The sequence below is a fragment of the Hippichthys cyanospilos genome, chromosome 4, assembly GCF_059441005.1.
Source record: "Hippichthys cyanospilos isolate Australia breed blue-spotted pipefish chromosome 4, RoL_Hcya_1.0, whole genome shotgun sequence".
Taxonomy (NCBI): Eukaryota; Metazoa; Chordata; class Actinopteri; order Syngnathiformes; family Syngnathidae; genus Hippichthys; species Hippichthys cyanospilos.
Genome location: NC_142372.1, coordinates 2,623,832 through 2,648,987, shown reverse-complemented (window position 1 = coordinate 2,648,987; position 25,156 = coordinate 2,623,832). Strand labels below are relative to the sequence as shown.

General features: G+C 39.5%; 1 protein-coding gene across 2 annotated transcripts in view; it reads left to right on the top strand.

The window, feature by feature from the left end:
* LOC148424276 (ephrin type-A receptor 6-like) overlaps positions 1-25,156 on the top strand; it is a 56,314-nt gene that overhangs the window by 13,813 nt on the left and 17,345 nt on the right. For both annotated transcript variants that reach the window (XM_088413764.1, XM_088413763.1), the window contains exons 3-8: positions 6,095-6,223; positions 6,738-6,887; positions 7,861-8,022; positions 8,095-8,323; positions 18,580-18,735; positions 20,137-20,478. In XM_088413764.1, the coding sequence (XP_088269890.1) occupies positions 6,095-6,223; positions 6,738-6,887; positions 7,861-8,022; positions 8,095-8,323; positions 18,580-18,735; positions 20,137-20,478 (1,168 nt within the window). The remainder of the gene's footprint in view (positions 1-6,094; positions 6,224-6,737; positions 6,888-7,860; positions 8,023-8,094; positions 8,324-18,579; positions 18,736-20,136; positions 20,479-25,156) is intronic.

Sequence of the window (25,156 nt, the reverse complement as noted above, 5' to 3'; positions counted from 1 at the left end):
AGAAAACCGGAATGCTGTATTTGTGATGTCATTTTCAGTCGACAGCAAAGAGGCAAAATGGCCGACCCTCAGTTGGATGACCATACGCGGATTTTGCTGCTTAATTCAGATTCCAAATGCTTAAAGCAAATTAATGTAAACAAGATTTGTTGGTTGACTTCCCTTTTAAGAGAATAAACTACAATATATATATATATATATATATATATATATATATATATATATATATATATATATATATATATATATATATATATATATATATATATATATATATATATATATATATATATATATATATATATATATGTAAGTAAAATAACTTCCTTTTTGGTCCCCTATCTATTCCAATATAACATTTTTCCTTAAATTGCATTAAACAAATGTAAATCTCTTTATTCCATTTATTCATAAAATATATATGTATAAAACGGATAAGATGCACTGATAATAAAACAAATAAATATTATAAATCAAAAATTTCCATTGGTAGGTAAAAAGTAATACAAGGCTTATAATATAATAATATATATAACATGGATAATATAACAACTTATAATATAACATGGACCACAAACTATAATGATTTGTCTGCTTTTGCAATTGATGCTCTTAGTCTGATTAACTTGTATTCATTTAAGAAATAATGCTATTAAATCATAGTCGTTGTTCATACCGGGTTTCAAAACTTCATCCGAAAAACCCCCAACAACAACAACAACAAAAAATATTGAATGTTGCTTTAAAGCTCTCATCCACTTTTTAGCCAGCAAGAAATTCTCTTGTTTGAGCTCAGTTGTCAAAGACGCTTTTTCTCTAGCTGTATCCAGGCCCTTTGGGGGAAAAAAAAAAAAAAAAAAAGTGCAACAAGATCAGTTCGAGAGTTGCCAGAGCTTATAGAAAGTTTGCAGGATTTGAATGCTTGCACAATGATCGGACTTCACGCGGGCTTCTCGACGCCGCAAAAAAAAGTCACCAGAGAGCCATGTGAATTTGAGAGTGCATTAAAGGCGGGCCAGAGCCAACATCAGCGTGTCAGAAAACAATCTGAACAACCGGAATGCTTCACCGAGGCTCGTCTTAATGGAACTAATTGCGCTCCAAGCTATCATCCAAGCTTCGCAAAAGCTAGCCGCTAAATTAGAATCTGAAATTTGAATATCATTACAGTTTTTTTTCTGAATGCTTTAACTCTAAACGCGAAATAAATATTTTTCGGTAATACGTATATTTTAAGATCTGCCTGAGCACTATGAATAAGTCGCAGGTAAGCTGTTGGTGAGGACTACAATGAAGGGAGCAGGAAGAGTGAGCAGAGTGAGGATTAGAGGAGGTTTAAGAAGAAAACATGAAGAAATAAGAGGGTACAAGGAAAATAAGAAATAAAATTATGGAGGACATCAGCGCATGTCGTGGCTTTTTCGAATTTTGGAATTTTCATAGTATTTCTGCATTGGTCAACCCCACATCATCAAAATGTCTTCCTGCTCCTGAAAGTTGGCGGGACTTAGTCAATCCTTTAACTTCCTCCCTCTGCAAAAGCCATTTTTTTTTTTTATTCTTCCCATCAGTATTAGTCGCCTTATTGTATGCTTATTAATGTGATGGCTTGTGTCAACAACAAAAAACAAAAAAGTAGAACGCATTGACGAAATAAACCTTAAATTGGCGCGGACACATTTTTGTGCTATCAATATTTGTGTGAAAAAGAGATGATGAATAAAATGAAAATGACAAATTAAAAACGCTATGAAAGAAAACAAAAATGAACCGTCAGAAAAAAAAGCTTGTTGTATTGGAATTGATGTGTACGCGTATGCGTGCGTGCACATCCGTACGTGCGTGCGCAAAAACAGTTAATAGGCTCCGTGATTAGTCGGTGCATATCTAATGCGGGCCATCTTTCAGACTTGCTTGCCGGAATTGTTATTTTTTTTTTTTTTTCCTCCTTCCTTTTTGAACTATGTCACCTCCCAAGGGTGCATTTTAGACCGCCGAAGAACAACGAAAAACAAATCATCGTCATTTCCACTTTGAGGGCATAATGGAGCTCACATTACTTCATGTTGATCATATGCAAAATACGCAATGCTTTTCAAGTTACTGTTTTTGCGGCAAATTCACTAAGGAGGCCATTACGGTATTTACGTATGCTTAACAGATTTCACGTTGAGTGTTCCCTCGTCACTTTTATTGAGTAAATATACATGTCGACCGTCATATATTGATAATACGGAAAAGCTATGCAGATACGGTATTTACGAAACCTCACGTCACTGCTTTAGAGCTGCCTACCCGATGTACTGCAATAACAATCATACGCCCAGTCTAACAGCCTGTTAATACTCGGCCTTGTTCAACCGCAAATGAAGGCGCTTTTGCTTGAAAGTAAAAGTAACTGCGTCAGCTCACGAGTCATGTAAAGGTGTGGAACTCCAGTCCTCGAGGGCCGGCATGCTGCATGTTTTCCGGTTTTCTTCCCCCAACGCACCTGATTCAAATAATTAGCTCATTAGCAAGCTCTGCGGGAGCTTGGAAATGATCCCAATCATTTGAATCAGGTGTTTTTGAGGGAAAGGGTTTGAAAACATGTAGGATACCGGCCCTCGAGGACTGGAGTTCGAATGGCAATTTTGCCATTCAAAATTGGAAATATTGTCAATTGTACTCTTCTGTGAAATATTTTCGGGTGGTAAATACCTTTACATTGTAAAGGATTTATATAAGGACATTTTGGCAGCAAAAACTGCTCCACGATTCTTACAGGCGAGCTGCGGGTGTGGATGTGTGGCGGAGTTGAGATGGGCGAGTTGAAAAAGTGAGTCACGCACGTGTGTTGAATCATCGTATCAAATGAAAAGAATTCAAATAAATCAACTGCTGCATTGTGAACTCGGCTTTTCCGCCGTCCTATGGCGGCAGTTTGGTCAACATGCGATGGCCGCTACCCCGAGGGCAAAAGAGAAAGTGTCTTATGGTGACTTAATAGTAAAATAAACAACACATTCCATTCCATTACAGAAAATAGGCGTTGTTTCAGTCCCTCCCTGGAGACTGTGGGAGAGTTAGTGGCTGCTCACCAAACTCTGGCGCACCGTATATTTTGTGTTGTAAAAAAAATATAGCATGTTCCAAAATAAAGACACATGCCTAGAGTTAGGAGATCACTAGGAATGGAGAAGACACACTCATACACTTTATGTCCATACGATGACCGTCGGGGGGCAATTCCTACTTATCACCGAGGTTCCCTGGTTTCCTTTCACCGTGAAAAACGAGGGAACTATTTATTGTAAATATAGTGATTTTATTTGATTTGCAAATGTGTTTGGTTTTGTGGATTATAAAATGTCAATGACTGTAGTCTTCCATTGAGAAGACGGAACAAATGGTATGCAATGAAAAATCTTAAAGTAGGTCACTTTTTACAAAGCACTGAGGTGCGCAGCGGCAACTGCCACTCTGGCTGACTATTTTCATCACTTTGGTGACAGACATTTAAACAGACCTCCAAGCTGGAGAAAGATTGCAGAGGAATGTATTTAACATAGTGAGACAAGCAGCTAATGTGTTTTAACCCCTGCAGTTGTATACATGACAAAAAGCTTCCCAGGCACTTTTTTTTATCTTTATGTCAGTTACTGAAATCATAATGCCAGTAAGACCAGTAAACATTTAGAAAACCGGCAGTACTTAACAAGAGAAGCTTGCTTGAATTCAAACCCTATCTGCTTATATCAACGCTTATGCATACATGGTACCAATGTGGGGCCTTTTCCACGATTTCTTTGTAAAATCAAAAGAGAAAGCGTTGAAAAAAATAAACTAGGGAGCTGAAATTTCACGTTAATTATATAATCATGTTAACGTTCAAAATACAACCATGCTGCAATTTCTAAACTGTTGCAGCTTGGCGTACTAAATAATTACAACGCATATGTTAATGAGTACCAGGTTGGACATACCCACACTCATAATAATTCACGTTTTTTTTCCATGGATGTTAAACATATGTGTTATATCGCAATTCCTGCGATTTTTGAACCAAGCTCTTTAGCGGTGGCTGAGATAGGCCGACACAGAAATTTCTCGATTACTTGTTTGTAACACTTTAAGACAGTAGGTGGCGCCAAAGGCCACTCAATGTTTTTTGTTTTTGTCCTCCCATCAACTCCTAAACAAAAAAACTTGCTTCAAACCAGTGCGAATGCACTTGTAGTTACTATGTATGAACGTGGTAAAAGCGGCGAGCTTGATTCATTTTTCAAATTGTGTATTTCGCCTTGTGTTTAAAACTACAAAACTACATATGTATGGATAGAGCACTGAACATTTGGTAGTTTAAAGAAAAAAAAAAATCATTAAAAATGTTAGTTGTCCCGCCCTCAAAAGAAAGTACCATTTTGGTACAAAAAACACGAGAGTAGTCTTTTTAAAAAGAAACGACACGGGTTAAGATCCAATCACATAAATAGAATAAAATAGAATACCAAAAAAAAAAAAAAAAAAAACCCAAAGGCATGCTGTTCTTGGTTGGACTTTGAATACCTCTCAATAAACATGTTGAGGCAGAGCTGACAAATAGGATTTGTCTGATGCAATAGCTTGAAAACATTATCTCAGAGTAATGTTTTTTTTATATTTCTACTGAAATCATATGAGGGTGATACAGGAGTTGAATATTTCAAATAAGACTACGTCTGCGTCGAGAGAGGCATCCCAAGAATATATTTTGACTTAGCTCGGCAGATTTTGGACAAGCGCGGTGCTTTTCGATCTTTTTTTCATGATGTACTCTACTGTGAAATTTTTTCGGGTGGTAAATACCCCCAAACTATTGTCAAGCATTGCTGGAAAATTGCATCAATAATAAGGCCTGGACTATTGTATTCGCGCCTCAAATTACTAGGAAATGGCCGTTTCCTAATTTCGCCACGTAATCCATTCGACTCAGGGCGTATTTGCCGAAAAATGCATCGCAGTTCAGCAATTGAAAAATACAATATGATCACAATAATAAATAGGATGCACTTTATCGGCACCATATGTTGTCAAAAGCCCTTTACCAAGCTGTATTATTCATTTTTAGAGAAAGGTTTGTTGAATTAAAAAGATGAAAATTTTGACCCAACTCGGCCTTTTTGATTAATTGATGTTTGATATCAAAGGAAAAGCATACAAAAAAACACTGGGAGGCTAAGATATTGCATAGACTGTGAAAACACTCTCTATATGCCATGCTGCCGTCCCTTCTAAATGCTTGCAAACGTGTGGTGGCGAGGTACACGCTGCGGATGTCAAATTTCGCCCCTGTCAGGCTCATTTACTGCCATTCAAAATTGGAAATATTGTCAATTTTTGATATATTGAAAAGAATATTTTATCATGCATTTCCCTTGATTTTTGCCTTTCAACGGGAACTCAACACAACTAATTTTCTTCATGTTCCAATTCATTTGCTCTTAATATGAAAATGCACTGATCCTGTCATGGCCTTAAACCATAGTGCGGTATTCTGTCCAGTCCTCTGATCTTTACATTAAAGGCATTTCACAACAGAGGGAAAGCATTGAAAGAAGACACTTGTGAGCTGAAATTTCACCCAGATGTTCACAACATGTCAAATTTCAACATGGCACCACCACTTAGTTATCACACTACCAAGTGTGTGCCATTCCTTGGCTCAAATACTGCCGGAATAATGTTGAAGAAAATGACTCAAAATGGTCAAAATACTGCACAAGGGTTAAAAATCAATCAATTAAATTTGCTGATTTGTGCAGAAACCGTATTCAAATCTCACATAGGCCCTGAAGTGCCTTCATCTACCCCTAGTGGTTATCATACCCCCACGAGAACCATCGGTCATACTTTGGTCGATTCAGTCTTGTTTGTCTGCCTACTGTATACTGTAGCCCTCACTACTTTTGTAATACCGAAAATTCAACACCCGAAATACAGTGTATGATGACTCAATTTTCCTCCCAAAAAGTGATAAAATAAAAAAAAAGAGCCTCTCTCTGATATATTTTCATCCTCTGCATATTTAAACCCCCTCACCGCATCCTGGTGCGCCTCCTTTTTTTTTTTCCAGTGGGATGCAATCACAGAGATGGATGAACAGAACCGACCAATTCACACCTTCCAAGTTTGCCACGTCATGGAGCTGAACCAAAACAACTGGCTTCGATCCGGATGGATCCAGCGACAAGCGGCGCAGAGGGTCCGACCCGCTTTACTCTCTCAATACACCCGAAATGTTCCTTTATCAAAAAATAGGGTTCAGGTCGGTGGTCTGTAAAACCAATCAGAGAACAGCCGTGGGCTGGGTTTATCACCGTGTGTCGCATTACCATTTCATACACTCATACATACATTCATAGTCATACCGTAATTGTGTCGCTTAGAAATTCATAAGTGCTGTAGGAGGATGTAGAAAATATAAACCCCGAGCAGGGAAGGCCTTCCAAGTAATGTATCAGAAAACAGATTACGCAAGCCTATGCCAAACATATACAGGTTCATCAATAAACATAATTTTAAATCATTCATGGCACAGGAAGTCCTCCTTAATGGAATACAGCGACAGCACATTTTTACACACCCGAGCGTTCAAATTTAAGACCAATGAATTATTGTCCGTACCGCCGAACGTATTTGTAATCCTGAGAAATCTTCATTTAAAAGCGATAAATAATCTCGCCGATTCCCGCGAATGTATTTACGTTTCCTTGCAGGTATACGTGGAGCTTCGTTTCACTCTGAGGGACTGTAACTCCATTCCTTGGGTGTCTGGCACGTGTAAGGAAACCTTCAACCTCTTCTATCTCCAGACGAATGAGCCCTTGTCTTCGTCCACACGTTTTCGGCCCACTGACTATGCCAAGGTTAGTATCGGAGTCGTAGTACCATTTACTGTCCCGTCGGTACGTGAACCCCCTTCCGTTGTCGTCGGTCTGTCATTTTTGAAAGTTCAGCCAATCTGTAATCGTCGCTCCCAAAAAGCCTTGTCCAACATAATAGGGATCAAATTCAGTCATCCTAAAAGAAGCCAAATCTTACAGTCTTCACTTTAATCACTCAATCGTCCTAAAGAGATGGACGTACTGTTAGGTTCAAGAAAGCTAGAACGTTCAATAAACAGCAAACAGAAGGAAGACAAGGACCTTTTACTCGCGAGGAGAGCAGATAGGAGCCTTCACCTTCTGAAAGCTCCTTCCAGTCTGGTTCCGGACACAAAAATATCCTAATAATTTATCCTAAACATCGCATTTGATTTTAGTCGTGTATAATGAATGTGTTGAGCAAGATTGTGTGCAGTGTGCATTTCAGTTCATAAAATCCTGACTGAATGGAAAAATCTGGACTCCTCGTTGGCGCAGTGGTTAGCAAGTCCACCTTGCAGTTCCATTGCCTTCCATTGTGGAGTTTGCAAGTTCTCCCCGAGCCTGTGTGTGTTCTTTCCAGGCACCTTTCCCACATTCCAAAAACTTGTATTGGACACTCTAAATTGTGAATGGCTGTAGGTCTCTGTGTGCCTTGCAATTGGATGGCAACACTGCCCGATGCCACCTGGGATAGACACCAGCAAGCCTGCGTCCCTTGTGAAGATAAGTGACTAGAAAATGGATGGATGAAAAAATCTGACGCAAAACACGGACAAAATCCATCAGGCTTAGTCTATCGTTTTTAGAAAGTTTTCCTCAATTGGAGGTCCGCCTGAGAAAATACAGTCCGTCCATCGGTAACGATGGACTGCGCACCTTTGCTTAGTATCTCTAAAAATGTGCAAAAGATTGTGTGTTATTACAAAAACAGTAAATACATTAAAAAAGCCTGATTTTTGTCATTTCCATCCAGGTTGATACCATTGCAGCAGATGAGAGTTTTACACAGACGGACCTCGGCGACCGCGTTCTTCGCCTCAACACTGAAATCAGGGAGGTGGGGCCATTGTCACTGAGGGGTTTCTATCTGGCCTTCCAGGATGTCGGAGCTTGTATAGCTCTTGTCTCGGTCAAGGTCAGTAGAAAGCATTTTGCAGAAATCGTCCTTTTTTATTTGTCATGCTGACCGACGGACTTGCCTATTTAGGTATTCTATAAGCGTTGCCCGTCCACCCGACGGAATCTGGCAGTATTTCCTGACACTGTGCCACATCGGGACTCTTCTTCTTTGGTGGAGGTTAAAGGCGCTTGCGTGGAAAACGCTGAAGAGAAAGACACGCCCAAATTGTACTGCGGAGCTGACGGAGACTGGTTGGTGCCACTGGGTCATTGCGTATGCAGCATCGGCCATGAGGAAATGGACGGCTACTGCCAGAGTAAGAACTTGTTTTTGCCTTTTTTTTTCCCTGTACCGCGGCTGGTTCGAATAGTTATAAAATCGGTCGTTCCATCGATTGACCGAATATTCGGGTAAAATTTCACTTTACATCAAAACCTTTTTTGACCAGATTATTGTTAGGGTTAAGATTTATTTTTACGATCCGTTTAAAGCGTATTTGTTATTATTGTTTTGGTGATAACAAAATTGCCAGTTCAACTATCACTGCAAGTATTTACTCATCAAACGTTTTGAAAATGATTCAGGTACTGTTTTGGTTTTTTGTTTTCCAAGGTGAATCGTCTATTATTGTTGGCATGACAAATAATCAGTCTTTTTTCTTGAAGTTATACAAACGATAGCTCAGTGCCATTTGTGACCCGCTGTCCATATTTAAGGGGCCCGTGACGTATATTAAAAAATGTGTTGAATATTTTGGAAGGCTTTGCAGAATATGCAAAAAATTAAAATGACTTTTTACAACTCAATTAGTTAAAACTTTTCACTGTGGCGATTGAGGAAATTCATTTTTAAAATGCAAAAATGGTTTTCTCTACTTGCAGTATAAGTTGTGAACGAATCACATGAACAATTCCCAATTAATCTTTTTAAAATTTTAGTAAAGATGATGTGTTTGTTTGTTTTGTGACCTTGAACAACCGTTGAAAGAAAAAAAAGAAAGCAATTTTTTACGTTAAAATAGCCTTAGACATAATCCAGATTTCAGTTCAAATCCAGTTCAAAATTTATAGTTAGCGAGTCCCCGTTTTTATTCATTGTTTTAATTTAAAATGATCTGAACTCCAATTTCTGCTTCTTGACCTTAGTTTCACAGATTTTTCTAGTTTTTTGTGAAAGTTGTTTGATTATCTTTTGTGTTTCTTCAAAATTCGACATTTGACTTTATTTTGGGAAAACAATGAGCAGACTATTGAGTGAACACATATTTAAACGGTTTGCCAGTGCACAAGTGCTTACACTGAACAATAGTATTATAATACAAAGATATTTATCAATTATCATAAAAATAAACAGCAATAATTGGTATAAGAAATTGGTAAAATGAAGGAAAAATAATTTCACAATACACTTTAATGCAAAAAAACCCTTTTATCGGATTATTCGATTAATCGGCAGAATAATCGTGACAGCCTTGGTCTAAACAAACAGAAAATCTTGCAGACAAATACGTTTGCCGCTCTGTCGGTGGAGAAAATATAACAAAAAGCAACATATGAGCAATAAGCTTCCATCACATTAACGGACCTCAGCGGTCTTCCGGTTCTTACTGGAGATGGACTTAAATAAACTGCCTGTCCCAGAGGCTCTTCTCAGGCTCTCCATTTCATCCCTCATCATAATTTCTTCTTTTCTTCCTCTCAATTTCCTTTCCCTTCCTTCCTTGTCGACCGCGTCCTTTCGTTTGGATTCTCTCTTCGCCGCCTTTGATTTGCGTTGTCTCTCACGGCCGTTATTTTTTTCTCCCGTGCGCAAAATGGGGCAGTGTGTCAAGTGTAGCATACGTTGCGACATTTCGAAATCCCGTCTCGCTCCATAAAGGACGTCCCTGGCCTCGAGTACGTCGCGAGGGACACGGAGTTGTTTATTTGTCCGTTTTTCCAACAATTGATGGCGAGCCGCATCCGCGAACTTCTATTATGAGAGCGGAGAAGCGTGATAAATACCGCAAGGTTTCTGTAAAAGGCTTTTTGGGATATGGAACTCTAATTAGTCGTATCAGCATTACTTAATGTGCCTCGAGAGTCAGACGAAAAGTTTACGGCAGCTGTTGGCTTGCTCTGGATAGTTGCTGGCCTGGTTTCTCAATTAGTGCAGACAGAGTGAGGGGCTAGCTTGCTAATTGCCTTCATTTGTTAGTTCCACTGCTAATTTAGCTTGCGTCTTGTCCTTTCGACAAGTCCCCCAACCCTCTTTTTCATTTATAAGGCTCATACATACTGTCGTAATGAAGGCGCGCGGTAAATTAAGATGCCCGGCATGGTTACACTTGAAGTGCGCGTACTGTCATTTATTTCACGGACTGGAAGAAGAGTCTCTGTAGACTCGGTTGAAATTCGCAGGCCAACCCAGTGGAAATGCGGTAACCGCCGTTATTACAAAGAGCCAACGGTCATTAGCGTAGCTCGTATGTAGGGCGAGTTCTAATATCTCCTTTATTAGCAGCCGCGTTTGTACTGTTTCATCTTTGTATCTTTCACATTTATGCTCCGTGTATTTGCGACGGTTGAAAGTGTGGTTAAACACCGCCGAGGCCTGTCACAAGTGATTACAGATGAGACGGGAGACGGTGCCCTACATTTATCCTCCCTTTCGCGCGCCCCCCTGCCGACGGTAGTTTGACATTCTCTTTTGTACCGGAGTTGCGCCAATCTTGACAGCCGCGGCGATGAACGGGACAGTCATTCCTGTGACGTCAAATCACCTGGCCCTTGCGAAGTTACGCTACGCGGCGGTAGCCTGGTTAGCGTAAATACCCGAGTGGTTTCTAAGTTGTTTTTGGGAAAGAAGAAAGAGCGTGACAAACTGTCATTATGGCATCAAATCAGCTGGTCTTTACTAAAGTTACAGTAAACGTCGCTTCTACGATGCTTCAGTCAGTCAATCACATTTTATTTATCCAGCCCCGAATCACTGAAGTTTCAAAGGGTGAAAAAAGGTCATGTCGAGACTTAAGTCGAACAGAGACATCTTTTTGTTATAGTTACTGTATTTTCTGCACTCTAAGGCGCACCTAAAAGCCTATTTTTTTGAAAAGCTGGTGGTGCGCCTTATAATCAGGTGCGCCTTATATATGGATCAATATAGAGATTGGGATTCGTAGATGGGGAATGAACTGATAAAGTAAGCTTTAGCTGTTTCTTTTATGTGTTTACAGTTGAAGAAGGCTGTTCATATTGACATTGCGTTATTATGCTATTGAGAGTTTAGAGTTATTATTTGAGTTATTATTGTTATTACTATGAGTATTACTATATTGTGATTAAAAACGTTTTAAAATATTTCATTAATTGAAGGTGCGCCTTATATTCTGGTGCGCCTTATATATGGGAAATGTTTTAAAATGTGTCGTTAATTGAGGGTGCGCCTTATAGTGCGGAAAATACGGTACATCCCTTGCTCAAAGCTACAAGAAGGGGAAGGAAAATCCCCAAAACCCCAATTTGGGGAAAATCAGAAACCTTCAGAAGGGACCACAGGTGGGAGGAGGCTCTACAGGTTGAAGTGGATGCGGCGTGTACCAAATACAAACAAATACAGGTGCGCAATACAGATTATAGAAAACATTGTGCCATAGAGTGCAATGATGTCTTGACAGCATTATAATCCGGAGCGCCTTATAGTGCGGAAAATACGGTACATCTGTCAAACTTTGTTGTGACGCGAGTTGCGGGCGTACGTGGTAAAATGTCATTTTGACTCATACAACTTTTCATAATTCATTCTCTCAGCATAATTGCTCCATCAGTGATGACATTTTAACGGGTAAGATTTCTATTAGAAAATGTGATCAATGCTAATCCTTCCGCATTGCCATTTAATCAGCGCTTTAGTCCAAATTAAAAATTGTCCTCGGACTCTGTGAACTTTTGCAGTCAAAAAAAAAAAAACGCAGTGCACTTCGCAAGTAGTTGCAGCAAGTTTAGGCGTGAACTTGCGATGACTTCTGCTTTCTCCTCGTTTTCATTTTGGAACACTGCTTCAAAGGGAGCTGTGATCAAAGCTGTCTGAGAGGCAGCATGGGGAACGAGCGAGAGCCGGAGAGGGGGAGAGAGAGAGCGAGCGAGAGAGGACGAGCGAAAATAGGGAAAACCCCAGCGCTCCCCAATACGAGCGCGGCTTCTCTCCGACGTGTCCGTCTCTCCCTCCCATCAGCCTAAACAAAGGTATCAGTCCTTATCAAACCGCGCTTTCCAACCCCATAGCTTGCCGCCAGACTGTTTTGACATCTCTGTCGAGCGCCTGATTATTCTATTCCTTTCATTCGCCGTCAGCCGCCAGAGGATTACTCAAAGATAGGCTGGTTATATCATGACCTAGATAAGGCAACATCATAGTATTAATGCTATTTGTTGCATATCCTTTCATCGCGCCATCGTATTCCAAAGGAGACCCTGAACTACAGGGGGAAAGCTAATAGAGATGTCTTTAGAACATGACTCGAATCCCAATATAGATGCAAATAAGAGCAAAAACCCACACGCGCGCTAAGCGATTACGCGGTTTCACGTCCAAGTATTCCGGCTCCGCTCTTTTTCAATGTCGCGATCCGCGGCTAACAGCTTGCGTTTCATTTGCGAGATAAGATGTGCTACTTCTCGTTGTTTAACCCTCCTAATAAATTTGTTTCGCATTTTGGCGCGTTGACCTGGAGCGTATTAAGTCATCCAAACTTGTCAGAAATGCGTAGAATCCAAATCCAAAATTTGCTTTTAAAGGTGCGCTAACATGAAAAGCCAACATTTTGGAGCTTTTGACCAAGTTCTCTCAAAGTATTATTTGCCTTTATCGGTGCGTTTCGAAGCATTGCTGGCTTATCGGCAGATGAAAACGGCTTGAAGTTTGCTTATGACGACGGGAGCAATTCGCAACTCCCCGACACCTGTCAAACCTGTTCCAAAAAAAAAAACAATAATAAATGAATATTTCATAGTTTTTCTCAGTAAAATATACAACGTAAAGTTTCTTCTTTCCAAATCATAGCAGAGATGTGTCATCATCTTGACAGGTAACGAGCGGTGCACACGACAAGTTGGGTCGAACCATTCTACTATGTGGAGAATCTGGGATTTTACAATAATTAAATTGAATAACCTACTGAACATGAAATTCATTTTATGAACTTATATTTTCCCGCAACAAGTAATTATTTAATAATTAATTTTAAAGTAATGTTAGCGTGTTTGTTTGCTTGTTTTATTTAAAATCTCGAATACCCCCTGAAGTTCCTTCAAGTACCCCCATGGGAACCACTGTTCTCAACAACGTTCAATAAAATCCTTGCAAGAACCACACCGAATTGAACGTTGAAGCATAAAAAACGAGTTTGCCAAGATTCAAGAGTTTTATTGTCATATGTATAGTATTAATATACCACACAATAAAATTATTCCTTTCACTTCCCGGGCAGCAGACTACATTCCATAATTGAGCAATATATAGATAGCTATAAGAATAGCTATAATTAGCATTAAAACAATAACAGAAACAATGGTGCTAATAATATTGTGCAAATATCATGTAGTGCAAAATATTATTTATGCATGTAGTAAGAGGCAGATTAGTGCGTGAGAGATTTGTTGCGAATCCGGCTGGCTTGTGGGTAGAAGCAGTTTTCCAGCCTGGCAGTCCTGGCCCTCAGGCTCCCATAGCGTCCACCTGATGGCAGCAGTTCAAACAGATGGTTTTGTGGGTGTGTCTTGTCCATGATGAGATTGGGTGTCCTCCACATAACTCCGGTGTGGTAAATTGCAGTGAGGGTAAGTAAGGCTGCTCCACAGATACCCACGCAGCCTTTCTGTTTCTCCTTCGGCGGTGACCTTCAATACCAGAGGTCAGTTTACCTCCCTTGGTTGGCACTGTGCTCAGCTCGCCTCTAGAGCCCCGAGGCCCGGGATCGATCGGGTTGGACGAGCCACGGGGAAATCAATGGATTCTCTTAGTTGTATCGGAGTCATTGTCCATTAAGGACTGTGTTTACTGCGGCCTCCCAGACTGGAGCATCACTCATTCTCTGTGAACTCTCCATCTGCATATCAAAGCTGGGAGAGCGGCGTAAACACGTTTTCCGGCTCCATCTGTTTCTGACAAGCAAAAGCCAAGAGAAAACTTCCAGCTCCTCGCGTCCAAACAACTCTTATCAAGAGTGTCATAACATTCATGCAAATGCGCGTGACAAGCCCCTGCAGGTGATCTCGTTTAATCAGCGTATTGTCACTGTCCGTGAACGTCTCATCCGTTTTCAACGCGTTGCCTTTCCAGACGCAATTCCATTCACAATTTTATGATTTCACCGTAAGTGACTTTATTCGACTCATTTAAATTCAAATGGGTTTGAAAGTGTTTGTAAATACGGACAAATGTAGTTGTAGGCTAAAAACTTTGCATTTTCCCGTAATGCCACAGTTCATGGGCCTATTTACGAATTATGGGTATCAGGTTGAAACCTGGCTGTCAAGATATCTGTACTAGCGATGGAAGCCCATACTAATCTCTTTGAGCAGTATTATGATCACTAGTAAAAGAGAAAATTGTCATTTTCCGCACTATAAGGCGCACCTAAAAGGCTTTTTTTTTTTTTTTTAAAGCTGATGGTGCGCCTTATAATCAGGTGCGCCTTATATATGGATCAATATTGAGATTGGGATTCATAGATGGGGATGAAGTGATAAAGTAAGCTTTACCTGCTTCTTTTGTGTGTTTACGGTTGAACAAGGTTGTTCATATTGACATTGACTTATTATGCCATTGGGAGTTTAGAGTTATTATTTGAGTTATCATTGTTATTACTTTGAGTATTACTCGATTGTGATTGAAAAAGTTTTAAAATGTCATTAATTGAGGGTGCGCCTTATAATCCGGTGCGCCTTATAGTGTGGAAAATATGGTACTTTAAGGACAATTTTAAGGAAAATGCAGTGTTCAAATATATAGGTCTGTGTTTAAAATGATCATTGTTTTAAGGGCGAAATTAAAGTATTAGTGGTATCGGTACTAGGTATCGATATTTTGAGTACTCAAGAGTTGAGTACTTGGATTGGGATCAGTTTGGAAAGAAGTGATACCAAACTTTCCTAATACAGATAAATTAAGTTATTGTTTTTATTAGTTATGGTGGCTGTTGTGCAGGATTTCCATCCGTCATTTTTTCCTATAATTTTACGGGCTATTGACTTACATGTGCAACGGAAATCATGCACTGTAGACATAAGAAATGAATATAAATCTCTTAGTCCATAGTCCATTTACAACAATTTACTCGTTTATAGGACCATATGTAATTGACATGTCCAGAAAAAAAAGACGATTTGAATACATCATTGAAGTATCAAATCGGGACATGATATCTGCATATTCTTAAAATTAAGTCACTTGGACTCATTGCTAATATGCAACAATATCTCTTCATATGCATTGTGAAATGATATTAAAGGGACACATTACAGTCTCATTTTCATTGTGGAAGTTTTGCTCTTTTAAAGCGAAATGTCTTATTTTTTTTTTTTATATGGGTCCATCAATGGTTTGCATTATGAATACATATTTTTTTATGAAAATTGTGCCTTTCATGAATAAGAATGCCCCGGCGTATAAAATGCCATAGAAGTGATAGTGAACAAATTGGATTGAAATTGCTTTCTGAAGGTGATCTTTGTAGCTTGAAGCAGGGTGCAACAAACAGCTGCAAACTCCAATAAATCTTTTTCTTGCCTTTGGCACAACCTCAACATAGGCACGCGTTAACGTGCAAGCAAATACGGTTGAACGGTCAAATAACTTTTTCATTAGGAGTAAGCAAGGCCATTAGATTTCATGACTCCCTTAGCAAAGATGAAAGTATTCCTGATCATCTGTAGAACGTACGATTACCTTTACAGACTCACTTTTTTCCTTATATTGGAATTTGAATTTTGAAATTTGAATATCATCAACGGGTAATGAGAAATCCCCAGTTATCCTGAATGCATCACACTTCTTTGGTTTTTGTGTCTAGGAAGCTAGCTGTTCATAATTAAGGATGTTCGATAGCACATTTTTTTTATCAAATCATAGCAGTACGTATCCTCAACTCTTGCATTTATTGATACCGATACCAAGTATTGATACCACAAGAAATTTTGAAACACAAAATCTTATAATAAACAATGCCAGATCATTTGAACTCATCCACCGCCAGTCAAACAAAAAACATTTCTGACTTATAGAGCCGTCAATGGCAATAAATGAGTTAATTTATACAACGCCGCCCCAGTAAAAAGCAATCCTTGCCGTCTATATCCATCAATAGCAGTGAGTTAAAGGTACATTAATACTTTTTTTAATACTAATTTGAAATGCTAAGTGTATTTTACACCACAGCGTTTAAAAGCTCTGCCGTAGTCACCGCAACAATCGCAGTATTTTTGGCAGACTCAAATGCTGCTTACGAGTAGGGTGGGAAGTCGGATTGATCCCGCTAAGATTGTGCCAATTCCGACCTCAAAACGTTCAAGGCAATAGCATCATTGCAATAGCATCTTTGATGCTCTCGTTTACTGTGACTGCAATCACAGCTGGATGCTTTGCATTGATGTGGTAAATCAAACTTGAGCTGTTTCGTACAATCCACATCAGTCTGCCTTAATCAAAACAGCAATGCTCTTTGTTTGTTTAGAACCTACATTATGTAAGATTATTGACCGTAATTTTAAGTCTTTCATACATTCGAACTAAATTAATCATCACTGCAATATAATTGCAAGAAATTATGCAACACACACGCACATATATATATATATATATATATATATATATATAAGGGAAGTTTGTGGTGGAGTAAAAAGCATAAAAAAATTAAACTGTCTGTTGAATGAAGAATAAATTGAAGGAATAAATATGCAGATAAATTTTGTGTCAAAGTGGTCCTAATGTCCGGTTATTACTATGCTAATAGCTTTTTTAACGTGCGTGAAAACATGAATTATGATACAACCTCTTTTGAAAGGCGAGGGCAAACGCTATTATTCCTGGAGCGTTTCCGTTTTGAAGTAGGAAATAAGCCAATACCTCCGATAAATAAGTCGATAACGACGGCTGGAAAACATTTTCCCGTCAATCACTCCCTCCCGAGAGAATCCGGGCAGCCGTCGCCGTATTTCCGAGCGAGTTTGTTCTACATCAGCATCGTGGGATGGATATTTGCGGCTCGCGGTAAAATATCCCTGCAATATTCAGATGGACCGCTATGAATTTTACATCAGATATTCAAGGTCTATCCCGACTGCATGCGGCACATAGGCCTTTTATAGACTCCATTATAACACGTTCTGAAAGTTGTCAACAAAAAACTTTGGGCTTCCTGCAGCAAAACATTGTCAGTCTCCTCCTCACTTCAACGGGTCGGAAGGGAAAGCTTCTCGGGGGAATTGGTAGGGAGTTAAGAGAACATTTTAGCTTTTTAACAGGCCCGCGTTTGGCTTGTGTAAATCTCGCGTGAATGTCCGAAATTTCCATCCGCATACGCTTTATTCTTTTATTTTCTCACGTAAACACGCGCGAGGTAGTGAATTTCGACTGGGTTTATTTGTGATGCGTTTTCACAAAACAGGCGTATGACTTTTGAGTTGTTGACGAAAATAAGGATTTTTGACAGGAGTGGGTCAAATTTTTTAGGAAAAAATCGAATTTGGATTTTTTTCTGACAGTGAAACAATTTACTACACATCCTATTTAAGGTACAATGCAAATTTCGCGATGAAAATATATGTGATGCATGTGATAACATGAAAATTCTTTTCTATTCTAATTTGACACTTATTTCCCTGTAAAATGAAATGTAATACATAGAGTTGGTTTAAATGATATTTACTGTAAATTTAGGACTATAATCCGCACCGGTACATAAACTGCAGCAGCAAAAACTGATTTAAAAAAAAAACTAAAACATTTTTTTGTCACGGATAAGCCACAACGGACTATAAATTGCTGGGCTCAAATCATAAGAAAAAAAAAGATGCGGCTTATAGTCCTAAATGTACAAGTTGATTAACTTGAATTTTGCCAAAGTGAAGTTCCTGGTTTTGAGAAAACCCGGTTTTAAATTGTATCCACATTCATCTTTCAATGGTGCATATCATTGGCTAATGAAAGCCAATGAAAATGAAATGAAATGAAATGAAATTTGAAATGAAAGCCGCCACATTAACCCCTCGATGCCGATGGTCATACATGTCCCCAATGTAAACTTTGCAATCAAATAAATCCCATTTGAAAGCACTTAGTAATGAACGCATTGTACCATCTTGAACCTCAACCTCAACGATAAGATGCTTCATTTTCCAATTAATTTGCTCTTCATTTGAAAACGACTGTTCTGCGATACCTACAGAAACCCTGTAGAAATATCCCCGCACCCCGAATTACTTTCACGTACCTCCGAAAGTTTGAGAACCGCAGTTCCGGTTCGTAAGAGAGCGGATAAACAAATGTTTCATGGCGGGAACGAACGGGATTTTCTTGTCTGCCATTTTTTTTCAGCGTGCAAGCCCGGTTTCTTCAAGCCGTACGCCGGGAACATGAAATGCTCCCAGTGTCCTCTGCATAGCGCCAGCCATGACCAAGCGGCCACCATGTGTCACTGTGAAAAAGGCTTCTACAGAGCTACCAAGGATCCGTCCACCATGGCTTGTACACGTAGGTACTTTAAAGGACAAAGAAAAACCAAGGACTGCTTTAGAAATGCAGGAATCAATATCGCGACACGATTAAAAGTTGAATTTTCAGGATTTTCTTCTCGTTATTTTATTATTTTATTTTTTTCCCGAATCTTCCCGCCATCTGCGAAATGTTTGCGTTTTTCTTATGCGCTATGTTTTACAGCAGCCGGAATGTGAACAATGTAAATACGCGGCTTCATCAAAGCCCGTGCATGAGTTGAGGTGATTTTCTAAATATCGTTGCGATTGGCAAGCGCAGCGCTGGAATAAAAATACCCAAGCTTGTGACCACCACCCACCAACTCACCCACACATGGCACTTAAATATATACTTGCTGCTTTAGTTGTAGTGCCTTTGCCAAAAAAGATACTTCATCACTAAGAAGCTTCACACGTGGATTTCTTCCGTTAAAATTAGACTGCTCAAAGGCTTTGGTTAGGGCTTAGCAAGAAAATGGAAATATATTGATTACAAGTTTAAAACATGTCTTAAACATGTGAAATTCCTAAAACTTTTTTGATGTGTTTTTTTTTGTGTGCTCTTTTTTATGTATTTTTTTCTTTGGTGCTGCTTTTTCTTGCTCGTTCTTTTTTCTTAAGTGCTTCTTTTTTCACGCATTCTCCTTTTTTCTCGCACGGTCTTTTTTGCATGCATGCATGCTCCGTTTTGCATGCTCTTTTTTTCTTTTGTGTTTATTTTTCTTGCATACTTGCTTTCTTGTGTGCTCTTTTTGTTGCGTTCTATTTTTTGTGCTCTTGTTTTCTTGCGTCCTCTTTTGAGTGTGTATTTTTTTCCCTTTTTTCTCGTGGATACTTGCTTTCTTCTCCTGTGTGCTTTTTTTGGTGTGTTCTATTTTATGTGCACTTTTTTTCTTGCATCTTCTTTTTAGTGTCCACCTTTTTTTTCTTGTGTGCTGCTGCTTTTTTCTTGCACTCTTTTCTTCGCAAGTGCTCATTTTTTGCATGCTCCTATTTTCTTGTATTCCTTTTTCTTTCATGTTCTTTTTTCATGCACGCTCTTGTTTTGTTGCGTGCTCTTTTTTTCTTTGCGTTATTTTTGTGTGCTCTTTTTCTCTGTGCGCGTCTCTCTCGTAATGTGTTTTTGTTTATTGTTTGCGATCTTTTTGTTTGCTCACTTTTTTGTTTTTGTCGATTGCACTTCAGGGCCAACATAAGAACCTCCTCTGCCTTGCCGCTTACAAAAAAAATGTTCAAAGTAGTCTTGAGTTCTGACCAAAAAAAAAGCGTATTGCAGCTCATTTCATCATTATAGTCACTTCTTGAAAGGTGTGACGTTTTGGCTTCTTAAAATGTGAGCGTATCTACTGACAGTACGCGGTGACCATGCCAATGTGATACATTGTCTTTTTCCTGGCAGGGCCGCCATCGGCACCCAGGAACCTGGTGTCATTAATCAACGACACGGCCCTTTTCCTGCAGTGGATGCCTCCGAGTGACACGGGGGGCCGCAGCGACATCACCTACAATGTCCTGTGCCAAAGATGCGACGGCGACGGCGCCGGGATGCAGTGCCATCCTTGTGAGCCAGACCTCAGATTCATCCCGCGACCGCTGGGTCTGACAGGCATCTCCGTGGCCATATTGGATTACGCAACACCGGCCAACTACACTTTCCTGGTCGAGGCCGTCAATGGGGTTTCTGGCCTCGGAATGGCCGCGCGTGCGCTGATAAACGTCACTGTCAATACGCACCAAGCAGGTGAGTGTCTATTGTTTTTTTTTTTTTTTTCACCAAGCGCGGAGGCCTTGAGTTTATTTCATTTTAATTTAAAAGTTCAGTTCCAGCTTGTGGTTGCATGATTGGAATAGAATTGGATGCAACCCATTATTTGAGTATTAAATAATGGAATAAGCAATTTCGCATCACTGTTTGTTGTGTAAATTTTGGACTACGCCATCACTTGGAAATGCTAAGGCAGTGCTTTTCTATTTGTTTTTTGCAAAGCCCCGCCCCCCCCAGGGAAGTGAAAAAAATTCACCCCCCATCACCATGGTGACAACTAATAATATCATAATCCATAAAAAATGTATTTATACCTAGAATTGTACCTTTTTTAACAAAACATTAACATTAACAAAAGAAAAACTATATAAATCAACTTTTAGTAAATGTTTACTTTTTAAAGGGTTTATAGAGGTGACACATTAGTTTAAACATGAGTTGACAAAAACTTCCCGTATCAAAATGCCTGAAATTAAAACTTAACTTTTAGTTAAACCAGAAACATTTTAGAGGGGTGGGGAAACATCGTGGGTTATACTCTGAAAATAACAGTGATAATTTGTGGGTTTTTGTTGTTGTTGTTAATTTTTGAAGACTAGAACCATTTTGAAGAGATAGACGAGTACCAATACCAAGGTTAGGTATCGGGCCGATACCTAGCCTTTTTTCAAAATATGGGTACTTGCGATGGCCGCCGCTCACTTGGAGTTAGTTTTACGATCGTGAAGTAGGAATTACAAATTAGAACAATTAAAATAGTTTTTATTTGGATATATAGTTGTTTTTTCAGGTGGGTAATTTTGTATATCAAAAGTATTATTGGTATTGAATATTGATACTGGTATCGGTGACTACTGAATAATTGAGTACTCATCTGAAAAAAGAAGTTTCTAATATCTCTACTATTTGGTTAAGTTGAAATGATCATTGTGAGATAAAATATGTGGTTGTTATTATTATTTTTTTTTTCAATTTAGCAGCTAGCCAAACAACGTAAATAGGGCCATAAACGCACACTCAAGCTCAACTGCCAACAACTGTGTCCACAATATACCTAACACAAATCCACCTGCAAGATTGGATCATCATTTTATGAAGCATAGAAATCACACTCATGAATATTTATGTTACCATTTTTGGCGTGACGTATACATGCCATTATTGCCAATGGACGGTTCCGGATTTGTTTCGCCTCCATATTCGGTCCCCTGAGTTTTATGTTATAGTTAGCGCAGCTCGTGTTTGGGTTTTGTGCTGATAATGTCAAAAGGTGAAGCCCGTGTCGGCGCTTGGCTCGGGCATTGTGGCGTTGAACTTTGTCTTCATTTGCAGATCCCTGCTGATCTGAGGTCATCCGCTCCGCGCAATCCTCACCGGTGCTTTGTCTCGGCCTTGGATTAGGAACCCAAAGTTCACTGGAAATTTGAACTCGCTATTCTGCGGAGACAAATATAGAGTGAATAATTGATAGATCAGCATAAACTGCAGGAAAGCTGGAGAGTTGATGAATAAATTATAAAGGTTGCAAATACATGCGCTCATACCTTTGCTTTGATAGTACAGAAAGTCCGAGCTGGGATAAATTTGCCGTTTGTTTGGTTCAAAGCCAAACTTCCTCTTGTTTGCGGTAAAAGGCATTACCGCAAAAATAAATCATCGCAGAGCCATGGATTTCCATTAAATTATTATCGTTGCGTGACTGTAGATTTGATAACAAAAATCTAGCGAGATTGAAGTCATGTTGAATTTCAAACATCCATCCTTAGCCATCCCATACAGACTCCAAAAGGTCAAAATGGAGCCCGGAATTTTTTGACAGTTATGCTAAAACAACGCCTAGGAAAAAAAAAACGAGTCTTCAGCCATGCCTCCAAACAAAGGGCGTGGCTCAAGCCCAGAAAAAAATCCCTGCGCATTGTGTCAATAAAAAGGTTAAAAACGTTACCGCTCCGCCATTTTGAAACAAGTGAGGCCGACCAATAACAGACCACTATCTCCGCGAGGAGACGCCGACCAATAGCCGAGTTGTAGTGACGCGTTGCAGGGACGGCAACTGAAAAGAAGTGTAATTACCTAAAAACGCCTGCAGATGGCGACGAAACAACACAAATACAGCCAAGCCCCTAGGGTCATGACAGTTGTTTTGGTCGCATAACTTGGAAAATGTCGCAAAGAGGGATGAAAAAACTCAGTATTCCACGTCGCAACATAAAAATAACATAAACGCTGTAACACGGGGGTCCACTGTATTTTGAAAGCAGGTTCCAAAATGAACATTAATGATTGGGTGATACATCTCAGAAGCTATTATCAACTTTACTAATGATCCAATTATTTCTAGAACCAAAATCCCGCATCTGGTTGTCCTGAATTTGACCTTTTAAGTTGTATGGGAACATATTTATAAGTCGGTACCTTTCCAAAGCGAAATCTCCTGCTTTCGGGCTGTCATCATTTGGAAAGCAGATGTCAGGTATGTGTGTCACAAAGCATCCTGAGGCCAGCAGACTGACAGGAGGAAGTCGGGATGCAAAATAATCTCTGGAGAGGAGAAGCGGCCCCGGGGGATGTTCCCATTAGGGTGCCGAGAAAGGATTAACTTGTCAAACTGCCTCTACTCAATTGACATACTGTACGCACACACACACACACACACACACACACACACACACGCACGCATTGACACCTTTCGCGCTCACCACCTACAGTCTTGCAAGTGTAGTAAGACAGCAGCCCACCTGCTCTCTTTATTAGCATATCGTATATATAGGCTACCCGTATTTTCCGACTTGATATTGAGTCGCCCTCTATTCGCCGAGCGCCATTATAAAATTGCAGATGAAAATGCTTTCGTTTCATTATTGCGGGTTAAGGAAGTGGGATTCGGTTCAGCCAATAATAAAATGATAAAGACGAGAGCGTCGAAGTGTAATTGATATTTAAGTGCGGCGGCGAGAGGAAGTGGATTACGTCGTCTTGTAAATGAAGGGCTTCTTGTGTGAAGGAGGCTCGTTCTCACAAAGCTTCATACTGGAAAAAAAACGGACTGCTGGAGGAATCTTCATGAGGGTTGACTTTGGGGGGATGGAGTATGAAGGAGGAGAGTCGGAGAACAGTTTACATACCGTATTTTCCGCACTGTAAGGCGCACCGGATTATAAGGCGCACCCCCAATTAATGACATAGTTTCAAACTTTTTCCATATATAAGGCGCACCGGATTATAAGGCGCACCCTCAATTAATGACATATTTTCAAACTTTTTCAATCACAATAGAGTAATACTCAAAGTAATAACAATAATAACTCAAATAATAACTCTCAATAGCATAATAACTCAATGTCAATATGAACAACCTTGTTCAACTGTAAACACACAAAAGAAACAGGTAAAGCTTGCTTCATCACTTCATTCCCCATCTGCGAATCCCGATCTCAATATTGATCAATATATAAGGCGCACCTAATTATAAGGCACACCATCAGCTTTTAAAATAAAAAAAGGCTTTTAGGTGTGCCTTATAGTGCGGAAAATACGGTAGTTTACTGCGAGGTTTAGAATACAATTAATTTCCCAAATCTAAGATGCATCTTTTTCCCAAAAATGAAAGCCAAAAGTACGGGTGCGTCCTATAAAAGCTAACTTTAAAATTCGTTTTTTTTGTTAGTGTTTTTAATTCAACACCATTTGAGGAAAATGGATCCGTCAGCCAAATAAGTCTTACAAATAATTATTTACAATAAAAGTCAGTTAGCTGTTAGCAGCCAGTGCCTGTTGCAGCTAACCGCAAACTCGTGTTAGCTGATATTGTTACTGCATTATTTTCAACAAAAGAAGCATACGGACTGAACCAACATTCGAGTCCATCTATATATATTTTTTATATATATATATTTTTTTTAAGTAGCTGGATGTCTGGACTCGTAAGACGTAAAAATATGTCTTTAATTGATTGATTAAAGTTAAATTTTAAAAAAAGCAATTTGCAGCTTGCACCCCACTGAAGTGGACCAGATACTTACGTACACTTGAGTCAAGTGAAACTAGACATATTTGGACTGAAGAAAAAAAAAAAAAGACACAAAGCCGTGACAGTTTGACAAGTGTTTTTGATTCCAGAGGGGCGATGTGTCTGATCCGGCTTCCCTATGTGGTCAGCATACTAAAAACCTCGACGATAATATTTGCAGTCTCTACAAGCACATGAAGTGGACACGCTGAGTGATGGCAACAGAGAGAAAAAAAAATCTTCCCATTTGCATTGAAAGGCTCATTGTTATGATTTGAAGCCGGTTGAAATTTTCACAAGTTTCTTTTTGATTCGCCACGGTTTATTAGCTCGACGGTCGGAGGTGATACGCGACGGTTCTCGATGCTTCGGCGCACGGGGGGAGAGCGCGGGACGACGCATTCAACGGTGAACTGCGCTCGCCTGGAAATAGACCTCCATTATTGCTCAGCAAAGCGTTATTCAAACTATATTCAACCCTCAAATTTCACTGCACCGCCACGAGGCGCCCGGCAGTCAGGGCGGCCATTACATTTATGTCATTAAACAAAAAAAATGAGCATTAAAAATGTCAACTAGCGGATTCAAAATGACACACATCAAATCTTTTGAAAAGTAGAATCAATTACAGGTGTCAAAATAAGA